We start from the raw sequence: 20,531 nt of genomic DNA, 5'->3' as shown, positions 1-20,531 counted from the left end.
TACCCTAATTCTTGCACTCTAGCACAATTTATTTAGTAGTTTGTAGTAGCTGAAAACCGCAACGTTACTGCGTATAGTGAAAAATAAAGAAACAAAGTCTTTGCATTTCTGGGACACTCCTGTGGCCTGCCGTGCTACGGACCGTATTAAAAGGCAAATTTGCAACATGCTTGTCACGGCTGCAGTGGCAGACGAATGGAGAATATGAGAGGAGGACCCAATTGCACTGGCGTTACAACGAGTGAGCTTTATTCCAAATGTCTGAATACAAAGAGAAGCGGAGATGGCAAAGACAGAAACTAAGAAATAACCTGAACTGGGAAAGCTAACAAAACAAACCTAAAATCATGACATGCAGAATGATATGCAGGGATACACAGAATACCACACAGGGTGACACGCCGAGGTAACACAGACGGACCAGTGACGAGCAAAGGAAAAAACACACTATAGCTGTGTCTCAGTTCAGGGGCTGCATCCTTCGGAGGAGCCGGCCTTCGCAATCTACGTGGGCTGGGTTCTAGCCTTCAAATTTGCGTCACCACTGTCTCAGGCCATGTCCACACTAATTCGTTTTCATTTGAAAACGCATCTTTTTCTCGCCGTTCTGGTCTTCCGTCCACACTGAGACTGCGTTTTTGTTCAAGGAAAACGCAGCGTTTTGAAAACTCTCCAAGCGGATAAATTTGAAAACGTTTTCGCGTCGCAGTGTGGACAGCGAACCCGGAGCCTTGGCTGCAACACCAAAACATAAGGGGGGGAGGAGCAAAGTGTGCCTGCTCTTCGCTGACTTAGGAGCGGCGAGTCCAACGACCCGGCTGTTTCGTCTTTGCTGAAAGCACAGCGTTGTAAACGAGCAGAACTCAAAGTAAAGAATCGATCTCACCAGGTTATTATCGATCCGATGCCGACTTGGTATTAATACTATCCATATTTGGATTGATTCGCCCACCACTAGTAAAGAGTACACAACACAGAACACAGGGAAGCCAAATAACAAAGCCTATGAACTAGAACTCAGATAATAACACAGAACTGCGAAATACTAGGACAGAAACAAAACAGAAACCTGCCAACCAGGAGCTATAAAATATGATAAAAACAGAAAGTCATAATTCACAGAATAAAACTTAACCCAAAAACACAAAACACTGGGTGAAATGATCCAGGATGCTAAATTTAAAAAAGAAAGAATGTTTAAAGGACAACAAAAATGGGAAAAACAATACAATGATTTCTACACAGCTTACATAATATATTAATTTTTTTCAGTCCATTCTCTTGACCTTTCATTGCGACAACATGAAAAATGACTTTGCTTTGTTCCTGCAAACTCATTTGTTTATCTAATGTAGGAGCCAGGACAACTTCACTTTTTCCTTATGCAAATTAAATGTTTTGTTTAGCTTGTTCCAATAACTATGGTCTTTTGTCACCTTGAATAGAGTTTCTAGTCCCTTGTTTTTGTGATTAGACACAATTGCTGTGAAAGAAAGTTAATAAGTAACAGCACTGCAACAACTAATTTCTTATACATAAGCTCTTATACATAAGCTTTTACTTGAATGTTTTTGATGTTTCATTTTTGTAGGAAAAAATGATAAAAATGATAAAAGCTGTAGAAAAAAAGGTTAAAAAATGCAAGAACATCAGTTTCTCATTACATGCATAAATTTTAAAAATCCCTCTGTTGGTTTCTCATATTATTATTGCGTGTACTATATATAAAATAGCTTATATAACTATATATTATTCTTCCCTCAACCTGTTTGAATGTCATGCCATCATGTCCTTCTTTGATCTTCATTTGTTTTCCAAAGGAGGCTGTTTGGAAATTACGTCTGCATACACAAACAGGAGTTGTTTGTCAGCTGCAAAGTCACAGTCTCTCGTTTTTGATTAAGCAAATTCAGCATTTGTTTAAGATTTTCTATGCTGATGTCTCATTAAATCTGTCTTTTATGTCACTGACACAAGACAGATGCCAATTATCAGCGCTGGAGAAGACAAACGAGAAAGCATGGCGGCCATTGTTAATTTTTTCTAAGTGTCCTTCTTTCTCTAAGTAATTTGTCAAAATTCTGTCGGTTACGACTGTGCAGAAATTGATAGACTGCTGCAACAACACCTACTAGCTCTGTAGCCGCCATTTTTACTTCCGTTGTGTGTGACGTCTTCTTTTGCGCATGCGGGCCACTTTGAGGGCCGTGAACTGTTCACACTAGAGCACATTTGCTGTCACATTTTATTTGTAGTGTGAACAACCAGACAGAAAAGGAAAAAAGTGGACTGTGATCTGAAGTTTGAAAATCAGATTAAGGCAGTGATAAAAGCTAGCTTCTTTCAGCTCAGGCAGCTGGCCAATTCTTTCACGGCAGCACTTTGTGACAGTGATCCACGCCTTTGTTAGGACTCGGCTGGATTACTGTGATGCACTCTATATCAGGGTCAGCGCATCATATATTACTCATCTACAGAGGGTGCAAAATGCTGCAGCTCATCTTTTAACTTGCACTTGAAAGTTTGAGCACATTTCCCCTATTTTAGCTTCACTTCACTAGTGTCGCTTTTTAGGATTCATTTTAAAATTCTTTTATTTGCTTTAAAAGCTCTCCATGGCCTTCCTTTTCTTTTCAAGACTGCTTGAAACGACACATCAATGGATCAGGTCTTCTTCAGGATCCTGCTCCTGCTGAGCTTATCTACAAGTTTTTGCAAGTATGTTTGTGTGAACGAGGAAAAGACTCGGGGTGAAAGTTTGAGTTATTGTCGGCAGAACTATACAGACTTGGCCCCGGTTAGTAATAAACAGGATAATGAAAAACCGATGGAGCTCTTTCCCAGTGTCAATGACGGTGTCTGGTTTGGACTGGAAAGGAACCACTCAGACAAAGACAAATGGCTGTGGTCAGGAGGTGGAGCGTTGACCTGGATTTTCTGGAATACAGATCAACCTGACAACCGAAATAATGAAAACAGTGGTTTTATAAACAAAAACGGCAGGTGGCATGATGCGTATCCAGGTAACACAAGACCCTTTTTCTGCTACAGAGCAATAGTGGTGAAGCAGGAAAAGACTTGGGAGGAAGCTCTGGAGTACTGCAGGAAGCACCACGAGGACCTGGCCAGTGTGGCATCTGAGACCGAGATGCTGCTCATCCAGAAAGAGCTGAGCAAACATAACACAAAAGAAGTCGTCTGGATTGGCTTGCGCTTCTTATCTGAGGACTGGCTGTGGGTAGACAGGGAGATGATGGATTACGAGGCCTGGAGTCAAGGGGGAAAGCCACTGTGCCCGAGTACTAAGACGAAGTGTGGTGCCTTACAGGTGACACGAGGGACTAAGGGTGTTTGGGAGGCTCATAATTGTGAGGAGAAACTACAATTTATTTGCTACTGAGCTACTTTATTTCATAAAATACATTTAAATCACAAATTATTTGCTGTGTTTAATACATTTTGGTTATTTTTCTCATCTCTGTCTTTGCATTTTCCCTAATTGATGTGTAATCGTCTCATTTCTATTGTGTGACAAAGTCAGCATTTCATTATTTTACAAGCACTATCTATTATGATTTTTGTTTCATTGAGAAAAGCATGAAAAACAAAAATAAAAAAAACATAAAAATAATATGAAATATTTTCCCGATTTTGTTCATAATATTCACCTTTTCTGTACTTTCTTAAACACATTTAAATATTAAAAGACAAAAATAATAAATATTCAGACTCCGGTATGTCACACCAGTAGTTCAGTAGCACTAAACTTTCTATAATTAATTTCAATAAGATTAGATCAGGGTCTGAGGATTCAGGGGACCACTGATTAAATGTTTGGGCATTCTAGTCTGGCATCTTCCTTCATCACCTGATCCACCACACCACCAGCCTCTCTTGACCCAAGTGTCCATGACGTGGCCTCAGGTCTCATAATACAATTACAAAATCAATCACACACCCATATGTCGGCTTGCTTCACTAGGACCGTGGATTCCCCGGTTGGGGAGCTTTTCAGCACCTCACCAGAGACTCCAAAAAAGGTGCATAATCTGTGATGGCACTCAGTTCGTAAGGTGCAGGAAAAACATTATCTCGCCCACTATGGACAAACTCTATGTGCAGCTGGGGGGCTAAAAATAAACTCACTCCTGTGAACCCCCTCACCTGACAGTCCTGTGTCCCTAAATCCAGTTTAAACAGGTACAGATTGAATTGCCTTTGACTACCGCCAAATTACCAGACCGCTATGGTGAGTGGTGCGTCCATAGAACAGACCCGTACGGTTTGTTAAGGCCGAGCCAAGCCCTGTGCATTTAAGATACATTCCCACTAAGCAATATCAAATGAGGCTCCAAGCTTGGCCTTCATGAATGTCAAATCAGCCCAGATGATCCCTCCAGGTAATTTTTCCATGCCAGGGTCTCTCTAATCAAACTGGTTCTGGGTGAGGGTCAGACTAAGAAGTCAGTGTCTGAACCCATGTATTAAAAAAGCGCAGTAAAAAAAAAACACCCACATGCCTTTAACGTAATGTATCTGTATTGCTTTAATGTTTTTATTTCATTTTTTTCCTCAGGAACAGGTAAGCCATGACAGCATAATGTAAATGATAAGCGTAGACAAAATCTGAGACCCTTTTGCACATCCATAGTAGAACATTCATACAACATACAAGTCTCATCTGTACAAGGGGTCACAGAATCTTTTTTTTTTTAATTTCAATGAAACAACAAGGTAACTCTTGACTCAAAGCCAACAGGTACAATATAGTTTAGATTTTTTTAAATTGTATTTCAACATTTAGTTCTTTAGTTTTTCTTTTCAAATGACATTGATTTAAGTGCACTGTACCTCTTTGCTTTCAATAAAGCGCCACCGTACAATCCTAAAATCATTAACGCTGTAAAAACTGCAAAGCTGTGACAATGAAACATGGAAATTTGTAAGGAAATGAAAGAATAAATAAGAATAAATAAATCAATGACTCTCAAAGGGTGGGGGGGGGGGGGGGGGGGGGACACCTTTGGAGGTCTGACAAGGCTGCAAGTGCAGAGCTTTAGCATCACGATGAGACATGTCTGACTTTATCTACCTCCAGCACTGACGTCTATTTGAAATTTAATGTTTTGGTAATTGAACAGAACTTCATTGTTCTTCTTTGAGATGGGCACAGTGGGACTTTTCAATCTTAAGCAAATACATTTTGGAGACAACAAACGCCTGCCCACCCCCAAAATACTTTTGTCATTGCAAGACATCTCAATGTCTTGCTGTCTTGCAATTATTTAATATCGAACATCCCATAATAACCTGGCTGCTCAAGTTGAGCTAGACTGAAAAATGAATGAAACACAAAACAAATGGAAACTGAGAAGCAGCATGCAGCAAGTTAGCATAGACGTATGAATCTTTGGCAAAATTATAACTGTAACTGTAACGGATGCATAAAAGCTGTTTTCATATTGCATTCGAGGTTGGCCTCCTCCTTTTTTTCTCACACATTTAAATGTAACAGCTTCGATATGTTTGCCTTCCAAATGTAAGGAAGCACACTCAGATATTTCTGTCTACACATTTCAGACCTGTCTCCTTTGCGCCCCACCTCGTTTGGGAAGAAGAAGAAAAAAAACAGGCAGAAAAAAAGAGTAATACATGACAAGGTGAAAACAAACATACATGTACAAAGTAATGTACACCATATATTCAAACGCATTTCAAAATCGCCAGACTTTGAAATCATTAGCCAAAATAAGTATATATCTTTTTTTTCTCACCCTATTAGGTAATCTTCTTTATCTAGACTGTACAATATATGTATATATGAGTAATCATGAGGGACCAAAGCAACAAAAATAAATACTTTTTTTTCGCTATGTCACCTTTCAAAGTAGTATCTATGTACATTTATATCAATATCAATTTTTTTCCCCTTAGCTTATTGTGAATGGTTGAGCATGTGTTCAACAAGCAGGCATTGCGCACAGTGTGGAAACTTCTCATGTGTTTTTTTTTTTCTTTGTTTTTAACACTAAATGGTATCCAGATGTAAATTTTGACAACACCGTGGAACATAAAACTGTCCTTGATACAGCGAAAGGTAACCCTGGCCCAAATGGACTGAAAACTAAATGAAAACAAAGGTAAAAACATAGCATCTCACCATCATGTGACTACTTCAACAGTGGGTTGTTCTACTTCCTTTTTTTGTTTGTTTCGTAGGACTCTGAGAAGAGTACAAAAAAAGTTTCTATTTCATGCAGTCTTTGACAAGTCATACGGCGTCAGAGTACTCGTCTAAAGGTTTTTAGTTTTAAGCACATGGCATAGAATGATTTCAGTGATGTTGGATGTCACTATGGGGGGGGGGGGGGGGGGGGGGGGGTGCATTTTGGGACAACAACATGCATAAAGAACAGTGCATAGGTCCAGGTCATTGGGCCAGTCCCTGGTGATTTCCAGTGTGTTTCAGTGGCAGCGTCTATCAAGCAGTTGGTGATGACGAAGTCTGTGTGACTCTGGGAGGAAAGAGTCTTGGCCTGAATCAGCGGCTCCACCTTCTAGATAAAACAATCCCTCTGTCTGGCATGCAATTGCGAGCTTGCCGATATCAGGTGGATAATCCAAGAAGCAAGGTTTTTTTGTGTTTTTAGAGAGAGAAATCAGGCTCGGACTGGATGCTGAGGTGATGCAAAAGTGGCTGCACTGACACAAAGTTCGGTGACCTTAGCGTGGCATTGTTTTATTGTCCTTTTTTTCCCTCCCCTTTTCTTTTTTTTGTTAAGTCTGGTCTGTTATGTGCAGTTTAGATCAGTCGTTTCACTGCAGAGCCCTTTCCAACACATAACAGACCTGGAAATGGCCACTCTAAGGATTTCACAATGACTTTTGTGGAAGGTAGAAGAGTCAAGCTTAAAGATCAAGCTAACATGCATAATGTCTTCAGACAGTTTTGCTAAAAGCCATCAAGGCCAACATTTTTTTTTTACTCCTGAAGATGAGTTCAAGAAAACAGATTTTTTTTTCAATGTTTCATCTTTTAAAAGGAGGAAATAATAATGGCTTAACAGCTACATCATTCTCGCACTTGTATTGCAGCTACCTTTGGTAAATCAATCGACAAGAACAACAGAAAACCCTGAAACATCCACTTCCTTTTATGTTCCCTGACTAGACTTTGCATTTTTCTTTTAGTCTTTAGCTAAGTTCTCCAAGCACAGGTTACCCTGTCGATAAATCTTCTCCCTCCAATGGCTTCCATGTTTGTCACATGCATAGCTCCGCATCACACATCCTCTAGCTCCAGTTTCGATCCACACCAAAGCCTTCAAACAGAGACTACTTCAATTAGATCAAAACAAACCAGCAAGGCAGAGAGGAAAAAACAGAGAAGGAAAACAAAAACCCAACATAAAACAGAAGGAAAGGACTCCATCCAGCCCTGGCAAAGAGGACACCAACAATGAGGGAAGATTGCAAAACAGCCACTGCCATTTGAACGTTAAGGGTTTCATCGCTGCATCATTTTAGAGACGAAGCCGACGATGGCGGAGGCGGGCTGATCTGGGTCCAGCTCAGCAAACAGGTGGCTGACATTGTCTGTTGTGCTTCCTTGTTTCCTTGCCACAAATCCAAAAAGCCTGAAAGCAAGAAAAACATATATTATACTTAAACAAAGGCAAATGACTTGACAGTCTACTTGTTACAAAAGTACTGTGCCAAAGTTAAAAACAAACAAACGTGAATGCCTTTCATAACAAAAATATTCCAGTGTGCTTCAGTGACAGTGTCTATCAACAGGTCCAAATATAATTAAGGTGACCTTGAACAACTTCAAATTCATGCTGGGGCAAGCATCAAAAAAACATTTTGCTTTTGAAACTTTGGCAGTTGATATCCTCAGTTGCTAAATGCTTGCTAGGTGTGTTAAAAGAAGAGCCGAGGCTTTTCTGAGACATTTTGATTGCATTAAACCAATGATGTCATCTATTTTTCACTAAACAATCAAATTTCTCAGTTTCACCCTTGGATATGTTGAGTTTGTGTTAAAAGTTTCTGTTAAATTTAAAGTTTGATGTGTCTCAACCTTTTTGCCAGATAAGGTTAAATACTGTAGCTATTGGACATCTGGAAAAGGAAACCAAACAATATTTTTTTAAGTGGTTAGTGAAATGAATTCAGTTGTTTATGACGTTCAGTACACAGATAACTCTTTATACACATTTATCTTTAAAGCATGCAAACTTACCTCACTGAGCCGCCTCCTTCTTTGCCCCATCTAAACAAAAAACAAAAAATCAAATACAAAATACAATAAAAAATATAATTTTGAATTAAGTAATTACACTAATCATATATATATATATATATATATATATATATATATATATATATATATATATATATATATATATATATATATATATATATATATATTCAGTACATTAAAGGAAAGTCTTACTTTCTGTCCTGGGGATCAATGTCACAGTAGGTTACCGTGTTTATTGGATAGTGTCTTCTAAAGAAAAGCCTGCAGTAAAAATGAATGAATGAATGAATATAAAATAACATTACATTAAAAGACCATGCTTGGATGTGAAACATTGCACAGGGTATCTCTTGGTGTTTGCTGAAAAATGCTGTCATGTGATTACTGGTTTACTGGCTACCACTAGAGGGTGCAAAATTACTTTTGCAGTAAACATTTCTTTTTGTTAGGGACTATCATACTAATATATATAACAGATATAACAGACCCTTATTAAGACCATTGTTAATATTAGAGTTACTCCTGAACGTGCTTACTCACTTTCTCTGACTGTCGGTGAGTGTGATGCCCTGTGTGGACACTTTAAAGTGGACAGTGGTGGCAGCGGGCAGAGGGTTGGTTGACAGCGTCTGACTAATTGCCTTGGCAATTGCCTGAGGCCCAGTGAGCGATTCCATGTCCACAGAGTTGATGTAGAGAACATTGCACGCTAGAGGTAAACAATGGAAAAACACTGCTACATAAGAGAAGATCCTACAAAAAAAACAAAAAACAGTGTGCATGCAGTTTGTCTTAAAGTGATGGAAGCTGTAGTGAGGATAATTAAAAATGCATACAGTGAATAATGTTATGACACAAGTTATCATGCAATGCATATTTTTACATAACATGCATGAATTTCAAGTTTTTTTCGAGTTTTATTTAGTTGTAAAATTTGTTAACAGTGACTGAAACCCTCTGGGAAAGAGCACACTCATATTCAGTAAAATTCCATGATGAAGCAGAGCAGTGCAAACCAGTATTTACCATGGGCTTCCTCAGGAACCTTCTGGACTGTAAAGTAAGGATGACAAGGTTGTGTAAGCAAGTGATCTGATGTTTCTAAAAAAAAAAAAAAAAGTTTTTTTCTTTTTCTTGAAATGCACAAATTGTCCATTCAGGGACCAGAACAGGCCTGATTCCATTAGTCTGTGCCACAACTGGTGACTGGCCAAACAGTTTCACATATATCTGATTATAAGCTGGTCTTTGTCATGCATGCGCAACATATCTGCAAAAGAACAGCACACGCTGACATCCAAATGCTGGATGTTAAACTCCTCATTGTGAGTAAAGTGACAAATTTTAAAGTAAACCACATGGGAACCGGCACTAAAACATTTGCAGCAAATCTAATCCCACATAAAATCACCATCATCCAGTTGAATATGGATATTTTAGGGAAGCAAACAAAAGCAAAGTGGCTAAAACTAAAGCTATCCAGAGTCCGGCGCAAGCCATATGCTAGCAGCCTCAGTATGAACCTCAGTATGCCCGCGGAATAAAAGCAGTTACGAAAAAAAATTTATGACAGAAGTGAAAAGGAAAAGGTGTTGATTTCATGTTGGCTGTTGAATTTATAAACATATAACTGTTTTGTTGTATGAATCTCTTGCAACTGGTTTTATTTGGCAAGCTGAAATATGTCAGGTAAAACTAGATATACAGGAAGTCATTTTAATTATCTGTATCTCTTTCCAGTAGGTTATTTTCAGTTACTTCTGTGAGACAATACCCGGTAACTTACTGTAGTTTTGGGGGGAAATTTTGTAAGTTTAAAAATTTCTATTATTGCTATATAATTTAGAATATTGCATTGAAGAAAATGTGATTTTGTTGTCATTTTTAGTTTTAAGAAAGAAACCAGAATTAAAAAAAATGGTATTGGCACATCACACTTAAAAAAAAGAACTAAAAAATTGGAAATTGGAACAGGCCAAGAAAATTGCAATTGGTGCATCTCTACTTTTCACAAAGAGTTAGTTTTTGTAGAATCATAATTTATCCCTTTTTTCTTCTAGTAGACTTCAGTGACACTTACCCGCTCCCTGCTTAAGAAGTTCAACAACTGGATCAGTTGGTGTGGTGAGTTCTAGTGCCTCTTCATTTGGGTCTGGAGAGACCGAATAGAGTAGATGTTATATTTTTGCATCTGAATACAATTACTTGCAGCAAATAAATTGTAAAGTGTAAAATAAAATTGACATTTTTATCAAAAACATGGAAGTACCTATCAATAATTTGGTTTGTACTAAAAGTCTGAGTGGATTCCCGTTCCATAAAATGTTAAAGAAACTAAGAAAGTAGAGTTAAAAAAACAAGAGTTACCTTTGGTGGGGATCATCAGTTTGCATGGCAAAGCCAGTGGGGTCATTGAGTGTTGGTACACCAAAGCAGAAAGACAGCCTACAAACAGAAAGCAATGGTCTCTCTGTCAGACTGGATCAGTCTGATATTAAATTAAATTTCAACCTGTGATTTTGATGTTGCAAACAGAAAAAAAACACCAGCAGAAACTCACCAAAATAGGGTTCATTGGGACAGCCCTTCAGGCGGACACCTTTGGGGTTTGTCTCAATCAGGAAGTGCCGCACTAGCTCGTTAGTCATGTCACCAACTAAAAGAAAGACATACTCAGCTGATCCAGCTGTTGGAGAAGGCAGATGTTTCACAAGCAAGCCAAGAGCAGAGTGCGGGAAGCCTTTACCTTTTTTGTTCTGCTGGACAGTTGGTGGTGGGCAGGCCACCTTCATAGCCAGACCATAGGCCCCTCTGAAAGAGTGGCTGTCCCTTATGATGAAAGCCCCAGGCTCCCTGTCCTTCAGCAAACTGATGGCTACAAGAAGAAGATGAGGAGAATAAAAAGAAAAGCAATGATGAGAGGATGAGCAGCTGAAATTGGTTGAAGTTCCTGACTCTCACCTTGCTCTCTGGAGATGTCTGGCTTGTACCAGTACTTGGAGGTGTCCTGGACAAACTTGACATTCATCTTGATGTCAGGATAACCGTCTGTTTGAATGAAATTAGGTGAAGAAAATCAGTGATATTTAGCCCATGAGGTTCATGAAAGGTATTAAAAAAAAAAGTTCCCTTTTACCGTATATAGACTTGGAGACGTCTGGGAGAGTGTGTGTCCCAGACAGGTTAGGCGTGCTGCTAACACTGATCGGTATTGGCATCAGGTTCTTGTTCTCCATTCTGTCTGCATCTCCACTGGACATGTGTCGCTTTTCTGGCAGCTGTGGGGAGACTGGGAAAGCAGGCGTGGCAGGCTGATGGATGCCCCCCTGGCGAGAGGCAGCGCCCAGCTCATCAGGCGTACTGTGTCCACTCGTTGCCGTGCGGCGCCCCATCAGAGGGCTAGGTGGCACACCGGCAGCTGCTGTTTTAGGGTTTCGGCCAATCAGAGGACTTGAAGGAACACCAGATGGAGGTGGGTGCCTGCCCAGCAAGGGGCTGGCTTGACCCAGGCGTCTCTGCAGTGCAGGGCTCGGAGGAGTATTGGTGGCCACTGTGCGGTGGAGGGTGTTAGGGCTGCCGGGGACTGTGTGGACGCCCATAATGTTGACCTGAGATCCGTCTGGGGAAGCAGATCTGTGGGGGTGAATAGAGGCGGGGCTGTGTGGGACGGCATCTGAAGAACTAGTTCTTCTTCTACAATCATAAAAGTGAGAAAAGGTATGTTATTGTATTTTTGTACCTGATCCTTACACCGAACATTAAATGTGATAAGGATGCTCAAGCTGACTTGATGTTGACATTTCAGCACTTATTCCAGTTCGTAAAATACATCTTGTGGATGATATCGGCAGCTCATATCTAAGTAACCTCAATGAAAATTACCCCACTGTATAATGTTATTATTATTATTATTTTAAAAGCATTATTAGGTCTTTTGGTTGGTTGTCGCCCTCTGAAAGGATCCTAAACATGAACATATTGTATCAGTTTCGGGGGTGGGGTTTGGGTTTTTGTTAAATAGTGGCATTGAATATGCATTCATTTTTGTCTGTATCTGTGTGGATAGTTATTTATTATAATCTGATTGCCATTTTGAATTGAATCTGCAATTTTGACTCTATTTAGCTGTTTATGTGGATTAAATATAGATAGAAAACAGAGTGACTCCATCTGTGCTCAGTCTTTGATACTAAATTAATAAGGCTATTGAACTTTTGTTCAACTGCTCGCCAATGCAATGATGATGCTAATCTGTAAGTTCAATGAGAAAGATCTGTAATCACTTATATGCTTGCTTTCCTGGATGTTTGGCTGCTAATCTATTCTCAGCATCACTTTCACTTCTCTACAGCATCATACTGAATGATGACACCATTGCTTTAGTCCAGTGATTCCCAAAGTGTGAGCTGGAGCCCCCTAGTGAGCTGTGATGGTACTGCAGGTGGGTGCAGTAATAACAAAAATTCAGTTTGAGGTACTGGTTTTATTTCTATCACTGCTGGGATAATGCTGCGATACATCATATACAGGCCACATGAAATGTGACTGGTGATTGTTCTCTAATGAAAGACATTATACACAGGAAGTGATGTGGAATTTCTCAGTGTAAATCCTTACAAGCAAAGTCTTGAATATTTAGGCTCTGTCATGTCTTAAATACTTTTCGTTATGTTATTATGCTAACACAGCACTCAGACTGCTGGTTTACTTGTGGTTTTTAGAAGTAGATGCTAGGACTCTCCATGATGCACTAAGCACTTCTTTTTCACTCACCTCTCTTCAAACACAGTGTGTTTATATGCATCTACAGCATGTTATTAAATGTTTTCTTCTCTTTTCTATCTTTTCTGTTTTGTCCTCATGTCTCTATGCTCTCATTTCTTTCCTCTGTGTCCTCACACACTCTATAACTTGTCTGGCCCCTCCCTGAGCGTGGTTCTGTCAAAGCTCTCTTCCTTTTAAAAGGGAGTTCTTCCTCCCCACTGTCGCCAAGTGCTTGCTCAGTTAACCTGAATATCTAATTTGGGTCTCCAAGCTATCTATATGCATGAAATGAAGTACTTTCACAGCAGTATGTCCCCATATGTGTCAATGTATTAGAACCGGAAACTTTTATTTTAATTTAAAATTTGGGCTTTTCACGCTCCAGTTGCGAAATCACTTTATTTTAACCTCAATCACAAGGGTTCTTCAGAAACTTTCAGCATCATACTCCGTAAATGACATCCTGGATATGAGTATAAAAAAAAGAAAAGTAACATTTGCTTAATATGTATAAAAAACATGTACAGGCTAAAATTTTTATCCAAGAAAAATAAGTGACAGAAGACTCACCCATCAGTGCTGTGGATGGGACTGCTGGAGGAGAGAGGAGCATTCAAAGGTTGTACCCTGGAGTCGCCAAAACCTCGATTATCTGCGTGTTAAAACAGACACACACATACATGTGTACGGTCAGATCGGTTTTTGGTGCATCACGCAACAGTTGGATGCCCTGAACGTAACAAGACAAATCAGTTAACAGGCATCAGAAGCTTGGAAAAGGCGAAACTGACAGAAACAGGAAATTAATCTAACATCAATCATCATAAAACAAAGACAAATTCATGTATAGTCGAGCACAGAAATATCAAATATGGGTTTGGTGGTGCCACAAAAAGTAAGCTTACCTTGTTCTCCAGTATTAGAATGAAAGTCTGACCACAAGAAGAAAAAAGAAGCAGACACCAACAGAAGAAGAGAGGGTGTGTGGAAAAGGAGGAGAGAAGAGAGATGCACTTGAGCTCAGAGCAAGAACTGTTAGCGTCGAAGCATTTGCAGGAACAATTCTACACACTAGAGGGCAGCAAAGTATTAAAGCAACCTTCTACTCAGTCAGCTACAGTATGACATAGTGCAGGGATTCTGTGCACTGTACACTTCTGTATAATTATCACTGGATGGCTAAAGTGCTTTTAGTCAAATCTAATTATGATTTGGGAGATTCAAATTCTTTGGATGCAAATACTGAAAACCTGAATGTTGTACCATGAACTGAATATCATTTTGTATACATCATCTGTAGTATATATACTGTCAGTTCTAAATGAAGACAAATATATTTAATGCTGGTAAACTGACCTGCTGCACCCTGCTGATGAGGCTTCAATCCCAGCGGTGACACAGGAGTCTTGCTCAAATCTGGAGGAGAGCGAGCTACGAGAAAGAAAGAGATTCAAAAGATTCTTAAAAATTTTGTATTTGCAAAACTTTCTCATTAGTGATGACATATGAGAATACGTAATAATGTACCCTGACTAATACAAGGAATGAAAGCACAGAGGTTTTCCCTTTTGCAAAAGTATGATGCAACATGGAAATTCATCAGATGGTGGATTTACATGTACGAATATGTAACACTTGAAGGCTCATAGGTGTCAAACTCTGGCCTGCGGGCCAATTTTGGCCCGCAGCCTAATTACATGGTAATTGCATGGTAAAGGGTAAAGGTGGGCAAATATGAATGTTTGTGCAAAAGAACACCTTCTTATTAGAACACTTGTGAGTTCAGGACTAATGACAGGAGAGAGGACTCTGGGGTTCCCAAATATCAGTATCACACAGACTGTCTGAACACGGAGGTCAGTGCTATAACTGAATTGAGTACATATATTTTGGGGGCAGTGGTTGGTGAGATGACTTGTAAGTTTGATTGTTTTGACTATAAAAACACACCTGGTTTGATGGAGGCAGTGAAAAGGACAGATCTCTTTTTCAGTGTTGTTGATAGGATTATAATTTAATGTTAATAGCTTAAATATATCCTATGTTATCCCAAACCTGGAGAATTTTTCAAAGATTATAAAATACACCTAAGTCCACATTACTTTATATTTAATTGCACCAACATGGCCAAAGAATAAAATGACAAAAAGCAAAAGGATGGAAAGATAGAAAGATAAAAAGCAGAAGTAATAAAGATTGTTTCTTTCAGCCCTCACTGAGTTTCTTCTCTTGACCTCTACATTTGCATTTGAAAGAAATCACTAACAACATGGAAAATCCTTCTTTTGATTTGTTTGTCGGCTGTGAAGTCACGCAACCCCTATTAGCTGCTCTTTCCCAATAACCTCAGGCTTCATGTCTGTGTCTTTCTTTGATATATTTGAAGTGCATTGATGACAGAAATTTAAAGAAATCAAATAGCTGTTGAATTTAATTAAAAATATGGAGACCAAAATTACATTCCTAGAAGACCACCCATATGGAAAGGATATATATACATCTTATAAAGTTTGTATCTGTCTTGTATGAAACTTGTATGAAAAGCATACAAGGGTGAAAACACATATAAGGTCCCTTGAAAAATTATATAATGAAACTTGTATGTTTTGGATACTTACTAAAAAAATATATGAAAGTAATGAGAAAGTGGCCACTTTCATGAGTAAATCATATGTTTTTACTATTTCTTTTCCGTATGGGCAATGTTGGACGAGGAGTGCACAGAACAGACATAATAATGAGTGTTTAAGAAAGACTTTTATAGTCTGTTTCTTTCCTTGAAACTTTGTTCTCTCTTCTCCCTCGACAATACTGATGGGTTGAGCGAATGACAGAGCCTGCCTATGCAAATCATTTCTGTCAAACATCTCATAACTTTGACACTTTGGGTATTCACAGCTCGCAACACTCTTTGAAACAAAACAATGATGGATCAGGTCTTCGTCTGGACCCTGCTCCTCCTGAGCTTTTCTGGAACTTCTAGCAAGTACAGTGGGGCAAAAAAGTATTTAGTCAGCCACCGATTGTGCAAGTTCCCCCACCTAAAATGATGACAGAGGTCAGTAATTTGCACCAGAGGTACACTTCAACTGTGAGAGACAGAATGTGAAAAAAAAAAAATCCATGAATCCACATGGTAGGATTTGTAAAGAATTTATTCGTAAATCAGGGTGGAAAATAAGTATTTGGTCAATAACAAAAATACAACTCAATACTTTGTAACATAACCTTTGTTGGCAATAACAGAGGTCAAACGTTTACTATAGGTCTTTACCAGGTTTGCACACACAGTAGCTGGTATTTTGGCCCATTCCTCCATGCAGATCTTCTCGAGAGCAGTGATGTTTTGGGGCTGTCGCCGAGCAACACGGACTTTCAACTCCCGCCACAGATTTTCTATGGGGTTGAGGTCTGGAGACTGGCTAGGCCACTCCAGGACTTTCAAATGCTTCTTACGGAGCCACTCCTTTGTTGCCCGGGCGGTGTGTTTTGGATCATTGTCATGTTGGAAGACCCAGCCTCGTTTCATCTTCAAAGTTCTCACTGATGGAAGGTGGTTTTGGCTCAAAATCTCACGATACATGGCCCCATTCATTCAGTCCTTAACACGGATCAGTCGTCCTGTCCCCTTGGCAGAAAAACAGCCCCATAGCATGATGTTTCCACCCCCATGCTTCACAGTAGGTATGGTGTTCTTGGGATGCAACTCAGTATTCTTCATCCTCCAAACACGACGAGTTGAGTTTATACCAAAAAGTTCTACTTTGGTTTCATCTGACCACATGACATTCTCCCAATCCTCTGCTGTATCATCCATGTGCTCTCTGGCAAACTTCAGACGGGCCTGGACATGCACTGGCTTCAGCAGCGGAACACGTCTGGCACTGCGGGATTTGATTCCCTGCCGTTGTAGTGTGTTACTGATGGTGACCTTTGTTACTTTGGTCCCAGCTCTCTGCAGGTCATTCACCAGGTCCCCCCGTGTGGTTCTGGGATCTTTGCTCACCGTTCTCATGATCATTTTGACCCCACGGGATGAGATCTTGCGTGGAGCCCCAGATCGAGGGAGATTATAAGTGGTCTTGTATGTCTTCCATTTTCTGATGATTGCTCCCACAGTTGATTTTTTCACACCAAGCTGCTTGCCTATTGTAGATTCACTCTTCCCAGTCTGGTGCAGGTCTACAATACTTTTCCTGGTGTCCTTCGAAAGCTCTTTGGTCTTGGCCATGGCGGAGTTTGGAGTCTGACTGTTTGAGGCTGTGGACAGGTGTCTTTTATACAGATGATGAGTTCAAACAGGTGCCATTCATACAGGTAACGAGTGGGGGACAGAAAAGCTTCTTACAGAAGACGTTACAGGTCTGTGAGAGCCAGAGATTTTCCTTGTTTGAGGTGACCAAATACTTGTTTTCCACCCTGATTTACAAATAAATTCTTTACAAATCCTACCATGTGGATTCATGGATTTTTTTTTCACATTCTGTCTCTCACAGTTGAAGTGTACCTCTGGTGCAAATTACTGACCTCTGTCATCATTTTAAGTGGGGGAACTTGCACAATCAGTGGCTGACTAAATACTTTTTTGCCCCACTGTATGTTTACATTGAGGAGAAAATGCCTTGGGATAAAGCTTTAAGTTACTGTCAGCAGAAATACACAGACTTGGCCCCGGTCAGTAATGAACGGGATAACCTCAAGCTTCAGGAGCTCTCTCACAATCTCAATGACTACATCTGGTTAGGACTGCTGAGGAATCTCTCAGACAAAAACAAGTGGCTGTGGTCAGGAGGTGGACAGGTGACTGAGCTTTGCTGGAAACAGGATCAACCTGAAAACCGACCCAATGAAGACTATGGACTTTTTGATAACAAAAAATGGCGTGATGCACATGCAGACCATATCAACCCTGTCTTCTGCTACAGCACAGTAGTGGTGGAAGAGGAAAAGACTTGGGAGGAAGCTCTGGAGTACTGCAGGGAGCACCATGATGACCTGGCCAGTGTGGCATCAGAAACTGAGATGCTGCTGATCCAGAAAGAGCTGAATAAATATCATACCACTAAACATGTCTGGATTGGTTTGCGCTTCTTATCTAAGGACTGGATCTGGGTGGATGGGCAGGAGATGGACTACGAAGCCTGGGATGAAGGGGGAAAACCATTGTGTCCGCAGGCTAAGATGAAGTGTGCAGCCTTACAGAAGACAGGAGGGCGTCTGAGTAGTTGGAGGGCTCATGACTGTGAGAAGAGACTCAGTTTTATTTGCTACTGAGCTGTTTCCATTGCAAAATCATTTAAAGCCTTTATTTACTGTAGTTTGGTTGTTTATCTTTTTTTTCTTCTATTTTATTTGGAGTTTGTTCTTTGCTGTGTATTTGTTTCATTTATATATAATGAAAACAAAATTACTTAATTTAAACTTCAGCCTCTGTTCACAATTCAGTGTTTTCCAGCAGCCTTTCTTGTGCATTTTTTAATAAAGAAATAAATGTAATTTAGATTCAGACCAACAATTTCTATCTAATGTCTTAGACAGAGTGAGCCTATGTGTGTTGTGGCTATGACTAGGGGATGGAGAATATGGAATATGGAATAAATTCTCACCTCCACCACCTCCAAAGGTGGAACTGTTGGCAAACCTGTCTGTTTCATTGTCCTGAAACGTCTCTCGGTAGCTGTGCATTGGACCCTGAACGAGATGATCAAGGCACACAGATATGGAGTTATGTCAGGAAGTATAAAAGAAAAGTATAATTAGTCTACAGAAAAATCAACGCAGCTTGACTTGATTAGAGTCAAGACACAATATCATGACAGAGTAATTAATAAGCTAAAAATAATTTAAAAAAAAGAGAAAAATCAAACTAGAATGGATCAACCAAAAAGACATGAAAGCTAAAACCTGCCTCTCTTTAATGGTTTTTGCCCAGAACTTTAGATTGACTAGCAGACATGCCTGAGGGGTTGTACAAGTTCCTACACCGTGAGCATATGGGACACATAAAACAGAGCAAGACCACGAAGATATTTAAAAACAAGTAAAAGAAATTAAAATATGGAAAGTGCAGGAACATCAGTGTACTGTGTTATTCCTCCTCTGCAGCGTTCGCAGTCAGCTGTGGGTACTTTACAAAAGTTTTGCGTCATCACATCAGTCAGCTCTGCTTGATATAAAAGCATGCGTAAGTTTCTCTGTCTCACTCAGAGCAAGCAGAGTTTGAAGTTCAAGCACATTTTTCCGCAGATAAGAGAAACAGAACAGAAAGTTAAAATCCAAATCAGCAGTCACTGCTAGTTTGTTGCTTGGTTGGGGTAGGTCTGAAGTCAGAACTTTTATGAACAATAAACAGTCGAGAGCTCGATGTTTTACTGTAGCTCACCTCATGCTGAAGGGGAAATTGTTTAGGACTCTCTTCCATAATACCAGGATAGGCCCAAAGCTGGGCATGAAGTATGACTGTTTGCTTCCTCCTGCACCACCCCAATTAAAAACATGTCGCTATATGTCGCTATAGCCCCTTCGTGCATAAAATGAAACTACTTCAGTGCAAATATGAACTTATCGGCTAATAATAGCTACTTGCGGAACTATCAGAAGCAACATTTCTAATGGCACAATAGAATTTAAAAAGCAAATAGGAGAGAGAGCAGAGACATCTGTCAACTATGTAACATGTGTTGACATTGGATAGGTTGTCCACCAGAGGGCACTCTGCAACTTCCCTTTGGGCAGTGCACAGCCTGCTGACCAGTGCAGAGTCAGGCAGAGGGTAAATGAATAACTACACATAACAAATATCAAGTAAAGGGTTTATTTTCCTTGTCTAAAAGAATATGCATTTACATATTAGAGTTTCAGATTTTTAAATCAGCTGATGCTGGTATTGGTTTTGAAAATCCTACAACAGTCAGCCTCTAGGATTTATCATGATTTTCAGTGGGGACAAAATTAGTGACAAAATCATGTGCTCGTGGCTTAACCATAAAATCAAGTGCTGTACCTCTCTGGGTCTTCCTCCTGGGTTGAGAGCAAGATTGTTGGAAAAGTCTGGTGAATCCACTGCTGACGTACTATCATGGCCGCTCTGGTACTGTCCCTCACTCGTGGTCCGACGCCTGCCCGTCTCCTGTGTCACTTCTGGGGTCATCCCTCTGGAACGAACTCCTGTATCCCCCAAAATATTTGAGTATGAGGAATCATCAAATCATTATGCCCTTTTTTAACATCTTTTTATGTTGCTTGTGTAGTCCCGGGATATTTGTTCAAAGATGTATCAGCTAAGGAGAAAGCATCCTATCAATATAAAAGGGCAGCATCATTCCCTCTTTAAGAGAGGCAGAGCCAGTGAGAAAGATTCTCAATGTTTAAAAACGTGGCTGCAAGTAATAAGAAAGCAGTGGGAAAGGACAAATAATTGGGAAAATGATGAGGAAGCAGAGAAAGTTTCTAGAAATGCAAGACAAATAAAATGAAACAAAGACAGAATTTAAAGGTGGGG

General features: G+C 39.9%; 1 protein-coding gene across 6 annotated transcripts in view; it reads right to left on the bottom strand.

Annotated features, from left to right (window-relative positions):
* Window positions 1-4,528: 4,528 nt before the first annotated feature.
* tns1a (tensin 1a) overlaps window positions 4,529-20,531 on the bottom strand; it is a 131,323-nt gene continuing 115,320 nt past the window's right edge. For 4 of the 6 annotated variants that reach the window (XM_080877072.1, XM_080877073.1, XM_080877069.1 and 1 more), the window contains 16 exons: window positions 20,034-20,197; window positions 18,637-18,721; window positions 14,387-14,461; window positions 13,936-13,962; window positions 13,601-13,682; window positions 11,403-11,959; window positions 11,228-11,314; window positions 11,013-11,141; window positions 10,827-10,922; window positions 10,634-10,711; window positions 10,347-10,418; window positions 9,293-9,319; window positions 8,807-8,975; window positions 8,459-8,527; window positions 8,246-8,275; window positions 4,529-7,637 (listed from right to left, as the gene is read on the bottom strand). In XM_080877072.1, coding sequence (XP_080733198.1) covers window positions 7,508-7,637; window positions 8,246-8,275; window positions 8,459-8,527; window positions 8,807-8,975; window positions 9,293-9,319; window positions 10,347-10,418; window positions 10,634-10,711; window positions 10,827-10,922; window positions 11,013-11,141; window positions 11,228-11,314; window positions 11,403-11,959; window positions 13,601-13,682; window positions 13,936-13,962; window positions 14,387-14,461; window positions 18,637-18,721; window positions 20,034-20,197 — 1,877 coding nt within the window. In that variant the 3' untranslated portion in view covers window positions 4,529-7,507. Of the gene's footprint in view, window positions 7,638-8,245; window positions 8,276-8,458; window positions 8,528-8,806; window positions 8,976-9,292; window positions 9,320-10,346; window positions 10,419-10,633; window positions 10,712-10,826; window positions 10,925-11,012; window positions 11,142-11,227; window positions 11,315-11,402; window positions 11,960-13,600; window positions 13,683-13,935; window positions 13,963-14,386; window positions 14,462-18,636; window positions 18,722-20,033; window positions 20,198-20,531 lie in introns of those variants that run through there. The other 2 variants (XM_080877070.1, XR_013970968.1) reach the window with 2 other exon arrangements.

The sequence above is a fragment of the Rhamphochromis sp. 'chilingali' genome (genome assembly GCF_963969265.1).
Source record: "Rhamphochromis sp. 'chilingali' genome assembly, chromosome: 3".
Classification (NCBI taxonomy): domain Eukaryota; kingdom Metazoa; phylum Chordata; class Actinopteri; order Cichliformes; family Cichlidae; genus Rhamphochromis; species Rhamphochromis sp. 'chilingali'.
Note: the sequence above shows the minus strand (reverse complement) of the source record. Positions and strands in the feature narration are given on the sequence as shown.